We start from the raw sequence: 11003 nt of genomic DNA, 5'->3' as shown, positions 1-11003 counted from the left end.
TCAGTGATGCTTAAATTACGTTGATGGGATTTTAATCAAATATTAAGAATAGTAAGTATCATTAATTATAAGAAACAATTATTGTTTTTTTTTTCACTATTTTTTCTTATTTAGTTATTTTTTGTTTAATTAAATTACTTTAGAACTTGAATATACTTTTGTTACTTTTAATGTTTGTTGTTGCTTACTCCCAGGTCAGCCTTAAATTCAGCTGACTTATCAAAAGTGTTTACAACCGTGACCATCTCGCCTTTCGTGCGCAATCGTTAAACACGGTAACGTACGACTTGAGATTTGACTACTGTTTCTAGCACAGCGAGTGTCTACGTTGAGACTCACTGTGGGCTTGATTCCCCTCACTTTATATTTTCTGTGGTTATTGTTTAAGTCTAAGTTAGCATTGATCGAGCAGAGCTACGATCGAAGTCCTTCCTGACGTGGCCCTCCTGTATTTTATTCAGATATATGCAGTGTCAAGAACAACATTATCATCTGCATTTTTTAAAAAATGCTGTAGAGTATGATTTCAGAAAAATCCTGCTGCTATTTTTAGCAGGTCAAATAATCACTTAATAACCCCTTCATGATGTCCCATTTGGAGGGCGAACTAGCAGATTAGCTATCAGAACTTTTAACTCATTGCAAACTTGACAATACTTACTCCACATTGCAGTGAGAAATGGAATCAGAAAACTTCCGTCTATATCTGTCAGACAAGAAAATTCTCCTCCAGTCTGTCGCAGCACGCGACGCGTCTGAAACTAATCGACCTGTTTACATATGTCTCTAGTTGTCTGCCCTATAGCTCCTTTTTTTTCAAACATCAATAAAGATGTAAATACAAGGTTAAGTGTTTTATTTTATTGTGTCTGGGGAGAGTCATTTTCTTTTTGTGTCTTATTATGTTTTATTTTGTTTTCATCTATGTTTGATGACTAAGCGTGAACGTCACACATGTGCAACACCAACGTAGTGTCGCCGAGGATTTTTTTAGATGGATAAAATATAAGAGGAAACAGGAAGCAGAGGCACAGTTCATTTAGATACAAACATTACTCTGTGTATGTGCGAATTTGTGGGTTGTGGGGATGTATGTTCTATATTATATCATTAATATCATATTATATTTTATATCATATTGTATATATTACGTTGATATTATATTATGTTGAATTCATATTCAATATTTTAAAGGTTACTGTAACTCTGACTTTAAATTTGTTGAATACTTTTTTTACGATTTCCAGGAACCTTAGCCGTATGACTAAGAATACCTGTACTATTTAGAAACGCTCACGCGCTCACGCACGCATATATGTAGGTGTGTGTATGTGTGTGTGTGTGCGTGTGTGATTGTCTGTTTATGCATGTGTGTGTGTGTACATGCGCGCCTGTGTGTGCATGCGCGCAAACGTGTGTGTATGAGTGTGAAGTTGTATCAAGTTATACAGAAATACATATGAAGTACAAGAGAGAGAGAGAGAGAGAGAGAGAGGAGAGAGAGAGAGAGAGAGAGAGAGACAGACAGACAGAGAGTGGGGGTAGGCGTCTGCGGTTCACCCCAACTTATAATAACATTAAAAGAATAAATATTTTCACTTAGGTTGTGGTTGTCTTTATTTTTAATGTGTTGTATTGATAATTTTATTTTAACTTGTGTAATTGTACGGAACAAGTATGACAATTACTGACCAAAACGTAACCCTCGTAGTGTCTCTCACCATCTCTCGCTCACTCAATCTTTCAATTTGTCAGCCTACCCTACCCGCTTGTTCTCACTCTTCCTTGCATTCCACGAGCACGCACACACACACATACACACATACACACACACACACTCCTGCATGCATTATATTTACTGTTTATTCTATATTGACATAAGATTCTGTGTGTATGTGTGTGTACATGTACACGCGTGTGTACATGTAAATAATATGAAGTACAAAGTGGTAGTTTCAAAACACGAAGTAAAATTCTGAAATATAAAGTTGAAATTAAAACACATGGCACACAAAACGAAGAAAACAGCTCAAATAAGAAATTGTAAACCTTAACTGTGGCATTTCTGCTTCTTATTTACCTGAAATTCTTCTCTGTTCCTCCAAGACGAAATGATAAAAACCCAAACGACCTGTCTCGTCGATTGTGAAAGTTTACAGGTGGATCCATTACTCGAGTTCGTCGTGGGGGCTTTCGGGACGATGACATCTTTTGGGAATCGCTATAGGCGCTTTGCCAGTTATCGTTGCAAAATCTGTTTGGATTATTATTATTATTATTATTACTATTATTATTATTATTATTATTATGATTACTTATTTTCATTCGTCTTCCATGGTTAGATATCGAAGTAAATCCATCGTCTCCGGTTTCTATTTGACAGTTTGTTTTGAGTAGATCCCCAGCAGAAAGTGTAGTCGTAGACGTAATATTAGTAGCTGCTGCTATAGTCGTGCTAGTGTTAGACAACAACGGGGCATTTAATGTGTTTGTGTCAACGTTGTTGTTAAACCGTAAACACGATTGCCGCGACGGTTGTAAACATTGATGAGAGCAAGCGCAGGGATGCTGAGAAGAAGGTAGCGGAAGAGGAGGGGGAGGATAGGGTGGGGGAGGAGGGTATGCATATACATTAGAATAATTTTGATGACCTGATGCAATTAAAGGTGTCTCTTGATGTTGTAAAGGTGCTGAGCTAATTCGTCGATTACTTCTAGCAACGTGGTCTGCCTTAGACACTGTTTTCGGCAAAACAATATTTGGTATGGCTTCACTGGATTCCTTCGTTCGGTAAGTTGCTAAGGCTGGTGCATTCCCTGCGTGACTTAAGCCCTGACTCTTAGCTACGTGGGTTACAGGCCAGCAGCTATCATTGTGAAAGTTCTGACAAGAGTCGTATGCTACAGTAGTAGGTAAGTGACTGGAGCTGTTGTCAGGATGGAAAACCTGGTATGCTGTTCTGTTGCTATAGCGCACATCGCCTTGGTTTGTTGTGATTTTACCGGAACATGGTTGAATAGTTTCTTGTAGTTTTTTCTTCTTTTCAGCACACGCTTTAGTTCGTCTGGCTGATGTAGCAGCGGCTAAAGAGGTGGTTGCTAATGCAGATGCTGCTAAAACTGTCACCGCTCTCGATGATGTACCAGCTGTTGAACTAATCGACGATACTTGACTAATTGCTGGAGATGTGGTTTCGGTCTGGGACGAAGCCTCTGTACAGTCCACTAATTTTGTAAAAGCTATTTTCGACGAAGCTGTATGTTTCGAATCTCCCACATTAAAATGATAGCTACTTGAGTAGTTGTCCTGATAGTTCGAGTCTCCGCCGTCAGTACTGTTACTAATATAATACGGATATATCGGAATGGTTTCCAGACCATCGGCAGTATAAACAGTACAAACTAATGGGTAATTACTTGGCTCTGCAGTCTTTCGGCTAATTTGATCCGGTTGACTGTGTTGACATTTATCTTCACTGAGATTATTCTTAGTTTTCTTTAATTCTGGTGACTTATACCTCGGATTTCGGACATCACTCGTTTCTTGAGTGGAACTTAAATTCTGGCCATTATCAAGGTTCCAGGACCGCTCCAATGAATCGGTACCATCAGTGGATGTGATTGATTTTGCCCCTTGCTGCCTCTCCCGGGAGTATACATTTGTATAATCAGTTCCATTGTTACTGATGTTGATTCTTCTGTTGTTAATACTATTAAAATCTCTTTGTTCTATATCTGTTTTATTAAATGTTCCAGGCTCAAAATAAACACCATCTTGTCCTTTGATACAACTAGATGCCAACTCCCTGTTTGACGATGCTGATGATCGTAAACATGACGTGTTCTGTTGCAGAATTAGTTGTTTTTGTTGATATTTATGTTGCTCTGTTTTTTTAATTGTCTGTTGGTAACCTCCTCCGATAGTCTGCTGAGTGGTAACATTAGTAACAAGTGGTTGATAGGATTGTGTTGTCGCTGAAGTTTGCACATATTGTTTTTGAATTACATTCCTATTCTCTTCTAACCTTTTGTTTTCCCTTCTCTCCGCTCCTCGTGTTGGTTTCGTTGCAGTTGCAACAATTTCTGCTTGCGCATAGCTTCCACTGCCAGCGACATCAATAGCTCCATGCAAGTCAACCGTGCTACTGTCAACAATAGACACATCACTTCTCCTTTCGCTGTCGTTAGAAGCGTGAAGTAGAGCCGCTTTGCAGAGGCTGTCGTTGCCAGATTGTGATCTGTGTATTAGCTTATATGTCCTATTGACTGACTGTTGGCAGTGGCTGTTGCTACCGTCGTAATAGTGGCATTTCCCATCTGCGGTACCGGCACTTCTGCTACTAGCAGAGACATTAATGGCACTAGCAGAACCTTTGCTATTCAGGTTAATAATTTCACTTGCACCGCTGCTATGATTAGTAGATGATACGGCTGGATCTGTAAGTGAAGATACCTGATCTTTTGCATAGGTTTTGTCAATAGTATGTATTGTAGTATCAGAGGAAATAGTAGACGTACTTGTAATGGATTTTATACTGTTTTCTGAAGGAGGCAACACATTCATAGCTAGTGAAGAAACAACCGTTTTATTAGTTGACAACGTCGTCCCTGTACAAGCATTATCAGTTTTGAGTTTGCAGCCACTCATACTAGTCGCATTAGTGTAGACCGGCGAATTTATTGGTACTTGTCGTTCCCTTGCTTTACCAGTTTTAATTTGGGAAACAAACATATCTGCGTACCTGTCTCCACTTCTAGAAACACTTGTACCAATACTCATTGATTTTTTCAAATCTACTCGTTTATTTCTATAAAATCCTTCGGCCGACGACGATCTTTGAGTAAGGATGGGTATTCGAGATGGTTTACTGTTCGATTGAAAGAACTTACAACTTTGCTTGTCAGAATACTCTTCGCTCTTTTCATTTTTCTTTTCTTTATTTTCACATGATTTATCAAGAGTTTCTTCGTTTTGGAATTCACTTGGATGTTTCATTTGAAAACGTTTTTGTGATTCAAGTGTTTCGCCGTGAAAATCCAGTTTTTCGTTTTCTTTCTCAACTATGCCCTTTTCTCGGTTCGTTATTACATTCGGAAAGGTTGATATCAGTGATTGTGATGATGTAACATTTTGAGGGTTCAACGAAGACCCAGCTGAGCTTGATGAATATTTGTATTTTATACTTGACTGTTGTTCCTTCATTGTTGATGTTAAAGCTTGACTTAGGGGAAGTACGGACCCCTGCTTGTTTGATTTAGAGTTTTCATGAATGTACGCAAGCGCATAAGATGGAGAGGATACTTGTGGATTTAACAAAGGGGATGGTTTTGAGGATTTTGGGTCTGCAATAAATTTATCCTGAGAAATAGCTTTATTATGAAATTGTCCGACGTCTTGAGTTGATCTGACCGGAGGAGGTGTTTTTAGGTGCATTGTTTTGGGTAACAAAAGCTCGGATGTTATTAGTTTGTTTTCCTTTAGCCATTGTTCTTTTAGCGACATTCGTTTTTCTGCCGATTCTTGTATTTCGTACCGCAAACTTTCTTCATTGTCAGTTTGTTTGCGGTTATCGTACGACAACCACAATGACTGTGAAGGAACTCTTGGCTCTGTATTAGTATTAATATTTCTACAGTCATGTTCCTTCTCATAACATCGAGTGCATGAAGACATTTCTTCGAAATGAGGACATCCAGCATCATCCCAACTCTCTTCTCTTTCAGTCATGCTCTCGGATCTGTGAACCGCTTCCCTCCTATCAAATGGCGTTACAGTCGGGAGCTCTATTGCTTGTATTGCAGTTATCATTTCTGTTACCGATCTTATGGCAGTATTTCTGAGAGCTTGATCTATACCACCTTTTTTTCTTTTATGATAGCCACTTTCTGAAGTAGTTGCCGAACTCTCGTCTGTGTCTGTGCCGTCACTGCTATTCGATCCTTCACTTTTGCTACGTTTTGGCTTCCTTCTTTTAAAAGACCAACTATTTTCATTATCCTCTTTTTTCTTCTTACTAGACTTTTTCTTTTTCTCATCTTTCTGGCTTGAACGAGTTGCGCCGAGCCCTAGTCCAAGTAAACCAAGATTGAAACTATTACTCAGTCGATTTAAAGTTCCTTTCTGTTCGCGGCCCGAACTTTCGAAGCCTTCACTTTCATCGCTTCCCTCATTGCTACTCCCCAAATGTCCAATATAACGATTGATCTTTTTACGTTTTCCTGAGCCAGGCATACAGCCACTACTAGATTTTTTTTTATCATCATTACGATCAACATCACCATCATCATCGCCAACATAATTATTATCTGTACTATTACTTTTCTGCATTTTATCCTTTTCTTTTTTAGTGTTACATCGTTGCTGACTGCCACCTTTTAATTTGCTTTTATTAAACTTGAATGCACCTCTTCTATCAAGAACTCTCTTCTGTTGGCCCTCTTCTAGACTATTACTTTTATTAAAAGTTCCTTTGTGACTTTCAGACTCAGTCTTATGTTGGGTTTGTTCCGGTGTTTCATTTTCTGTAAAATACTCTGGCTCTTGATCAGCTGAGTACCAACGTCTTGTCTTTTGCTTAAATTTCGAATTTAAATCTTCTTTGTCACCTTTTTTCGCTTTTTTATCCCCTTCTTTAAAATGTTTTGAGGCGTTCAGACTGTAACCGATCCCACCATTTTCGAGGGGACGATACAGACTCAAACTGGTAGGTTTGGCTATGGGTTTCGGGGCAGTGCCAGTCCTGGTCTGAAAAGAAGTACTAGCTCCAGACAAAGAAGTTGATACTGAAGGTAATTGTTTTACACTTGAAACATTTTGTGACGACGATCTTGTCAATTTTTCTGTACAAGCAGATGAATCTACACTACTAGACTGTCTTGATGTTGCCAATCGGGCACTAGTAGAAATCTCAGTAGTCACCGTTGTTGATGATGCTTTTAATGATGATGATGATGTTGATGGTAGTGAGTCTTTTGCTGGTGGTGTTGCAAGGGGTGGTGGACTGACAGTTATATGTGGGGGTGCATCATGTGATGGAGAGGCTGGAAATGTTGGATTTGTTGAGATATTTTTGGTCTTCTTAGGGTGTGAGTCTGCCATTTTCACTCGGTACTGAAGTGTTACTGAGCAAATATCATTATGATCTGTCCTTAATTTTCACGCAACAGTAAAGTGAATGAAATAATTAGATATAATCGAAAAATCATCTATTTACATATCTATTCTGAGTGCATTATATCATGTGCATGTTTGTGATATCATATTATATTATATATAGTCTATACATTATGTAATTGTGTACATTCATGTATATATATATATAGTCAATAAAGTGAATGATTTTATATATGTTTATATATAAATATATATATATATATATGTGTGTGTGTGTGTGTGTTGTGTGTGTGTGTGTGTGTGTATGTGTGTGCATTCAATAGTGAACAAATTGTAGTAGTAGTAGTAGTAGTAGTAGTAGTAGTAGTAGTAGTAGCAGCAGCAGCAGCAGTAGTATGGATTATATGAACAATAAGTACAAACGAGGGATAAAAGAATTAATCCCGTCTATACTTTTCCAAATGGCTTTGGTGACATAATAGATCGCTAAATTGACAATATTAAAGTCTTGTGTTAGTTAACAATATACTAACTCGTGTTATTGTTGTTTAACCAAGTCAGCTATGTTTCTTTATAATTCTATTTCCAGTAAGTGTATTTTGTGTGTGTTTCTTTTTATAAAACAGCACTGTGTGTGATTTGGGGGGATTGCTACTTTTAGCAAGTCGAGTAAGGTCAGAACAGGATCTCTCGTTGGCTCAATAAAATACTTTGCGATTTCGTTACCTTTTTTTTTTTTTAAAAAAAAAAAAAATCATAAACAACTCGTTACTTTCTCAAAAAAAAAAATTAAAATCTATAATTATGCGTTTTTCTTGACAGTGTTCATCAGCGTTTGTTATTGTTATCTAGTGTTCACTAGAGTTTATTAGAGTTCAATAGCATTCAGTAATGTTTACTACTGTTCATTCATATGTCTACTGAAATGGCATTATTATTATATTATTACAATCATTTGTTTCCATGTGTTATTTCGTTTGTTGTTGTTGTTTTCGTTGGATCTGACGAATGTTGTTTAATTCTGCTGCTGGTCAACTTCATACAAACAGACCTAGGGTCAATGACTCATCAGCCGTCACCATCCTGGCTACTTAGGGTTATTTTAGAACTCGGTTATCTAAGTGTGCCTTACTTTTGTTTTTTTTTTTGTGATTTGAGAATGATTTGGTTACTACATCTAGCAAGTGAAGCACCTGTGTAGAGGTCCCTTTGTTGGCTCATTGCTTTTCCATTTTTAAAATGATTTTTTTAGTTTTTTTAAGTTTTGTTTTTTGAGGTGGGGGAGGAATATGTGTGCATCAAGTAAACATACAATCAATGAGTTCAGTGGCGTACCACGGCAACGGCACGTGCATTTTGTTTTGTAGTGTTCATGAACTAACAGTTTAATAATAATAATAATATAATAATAATAATAATAATAATAACGAAGATGATGATGATGATGGTGATGATGATGATGATGAAGAGGAGGAGATAATAACAATAATGATGACGATGATGGGGATGATGATGACGACGACTATGATAAAACAATTGCTTAAAGCTAATAGGAATGTGTTAGTTGTCAAGTTAAATTAAACGATATTAACAACAGTAAGCAAGGGGTGATAATTCTGGAATATTTTACGGCGATACAAATATGACATTTCTGAAAAGTTTAATTCAATTAAGTCTTACTGATTTGCATCCGTCCACTACGATTGGCTCCATTTGTGTTACAATAAAGTTCATGTAAAGTGCGCATTTTGAGATTGTTTTCGTTGTTGTTGGATTTGCTCAACATTTGCATATATTCCATAGGCTGCAATTAATGTATTTTATGTGTAGGCCCAAGCAACTGTGGCACACAAATACAAAGACAAATTACAATTCGTCTCTCAAGTGCCTCTCGGTTGTTTTTTTTTTCCGGACGTGTGACTTGAAATTATCCTAAATAATGTAAAGAGAAATCCACAGACGAGGAGCTACATTCACAGGCATCATGAAACCTTAGGACGTTGTTGATATATGGCTATGTATATACGAAATATACTATTTAAGAGAGAAAAAGATTGCCGCACATATTTTCCCCATAGCTTGACAAACAAACTGACAGATAGATAAATCGATAGTGCTTTGAAAAACTAGAACATTATAAAGAAAAATATGCTGAGATATTGTTAAAAAGCATTTATGGTTATGAAAAGAAGTTTTGAAAAGCAGTAGAAGTGTTATATGAATGAAAGAAGAAAGTGAAAGCTGAGATGGAAGATGATATTGATTAGGTTTAGGAAGTAAATATAATTAACTAAAAGATATATTGAACATATGTTTGAGAGTGGTGGAATGTAAGTAGATAAAAAGTCGGGTAAAAGAAGAATACGAGGTAAAGTGTCAAAGATATGATGATCATTGTATTAATTTCCTTTACTGAATTTCTATAGAAAAATATAAATCTGAATACGACGAAGAAAAATGGTAGATTTGCGGAAACATTTTAAATAAAATTTTTAAATCTTAAAAGAAAACTGTCGATAAAAGACTAAATGCAACAAAGCTGCTGAAAATTGAGTGCATTTTAAAAGGGTTGGGGAAGATTATGGCATACATTTAAGACCAATGAATATTATTCATAATATTTACACTGCAATGAATGCATAACCAAGAAAGTAGAGAGAAGTCCAAAGGTGATCAATCAGAAACGAGAACTGTGTAAGAGAATAATGACTGCGTGCTGATTGTGGGAATTCTCGTTGTTCTACTTGCAATTACGAATGTCAAATCAGCTGTAGACAATTCTAACATTAATTTAAGCACGAAAAGTTAACAAAATGGTATCTATGCAAACAAACAAGTATTTACAGAGAAAATATATTTTAACAAAACGGGACATACTTCAAAATGAAATACTCGCTGAAGTCCCTTCGAATTTTATTTTATATACAATTTAACGATCTTTTTGACAAAGTAGCCAAAACGAATTTATGGATTCACGTGTTGCCAGTAAATAAAAACAAGAAGAAGAACAGATGACTTAAAATATTGAAACAACCAGGAAGACATACTGGAAGACACAGATAAGAGGACACTTATGCAGGTACTCCCTTCCAGGGAGTTCACATCTCGCTAATTAAAGAAAATAAATGTACAGAGTGATTAATAAGCCCCTTTAACATTTTTATTTTATACATCATTTAAATGCAGAAGGAACCTCTGAATCACCCTGTATATTATAGTTTAAAATACTTTCTAACCTTTATTTGGTAAAGCAAACAATAACCATTCTCGATAGCGTGTATCAACCCCAATCAGTATAAGTCCCTATTATATATTTCTTTACTACCCACAAGGGGCAAAACAGAGGGGACAAACAAACTGATTAAGTCGATTACATCGACCCCAGTGCTTAACTGGTACTTATTTAATCGACCCCGAAAGGATGAAAGGCAAAGTCGACCTCGGCGGAATTTGAACTCAAAACGTAACGGCAGACGAAATACGGCTACGCATTTCGCCCGGCGTGCTAACGGTTCTGCCAGCCCGCCGCCTTATAAATCTCTATTATAACAACCCAATATTGCGGTGCTTTGTAGTTTACAAGAGGAGAGGGAGGAGGTAGAAGACGAGAAAGGGAATTGGAGGCCGATTACGACGATGATGACTACAACGAAGATGCCAATAGCAACAGTGTTGATGATGCTCGCGAATACGATGGTAATTAAAATGTATCTTTCCAACGTAAAGATTTGCTATTGTTGTTTGACCACAGGTCATCTCTCATCCAAAAGAACTATGATTAAAACTTTCTAGTATTGACTAACATCTCATAGTATTTATCCAGGACTGCATTCTTCAATGTGATATTCCTTTTGTTTTAAGAAGGTAGGGTGTAATTTAATGAAAATGTG

The 11003-nt window shown here is 36.9% G+C and overlaps 2 protein-coding genes across 2 annotated transcripts in view; both read right to left on the bottom strand.

The window, feature by feature from the left end:
* LOC115219258 overlaps window positions 1–5628 on the bottom strand; it is a 568773-nt gene extending 563145 nt beyond the window's left edge. Inside the window, exon 1 of the mRNA XM_029789411.2 lies at window positions 2081–5628. Coding sequence (XP_029645271.2) covers window positions 2081–5502 — 3422 coding nt within the window. The 5' untranslated portion in view covers window positions 5503–5628. The remainder of the gene's footprint in view (window positions 1–2080) is intronic.
* Window positions 5567–7098, bottom strand: LOC118766118 (protein phosphatase 1 regulatory subunit 12A-like). The gene is made up of 3 exons (XM_036509380.1): window positions 6318–7098; window positions 5709–6218; window positions 5567–5589 (listed from the first exon to the last, which is right to left on the bottom strand). Exons 1-3 carry the CDS (start codon window positions 7096–7098, stop codon window positions 5567–5569), a joined length of 1314 nt encoding a protein of 437 aa, XP_036365273.1.
* Between the last annotated feature and the right edge of the window lie 3905 nt (window positions 7099–11003).

Source organism: Octopus sinensis, linkage group LG14 (assembly GCF_006345805.1).
Source record: "Octopus sinensis linkage group LG14, ASM634580v1, whole genome shotgun sequence".
Lineage (NCBI taxonomy): Eukaryota > Metazoa > Mollusca > Cephalopoda > Octopoda > Octopodidae > Octopus > Octopus sinensis.
The sequence above is the reverse complement of the archived record's forward strand: the minus strand, read 5'-3'. Positions and strand labels throughout refer to the sequence as shown.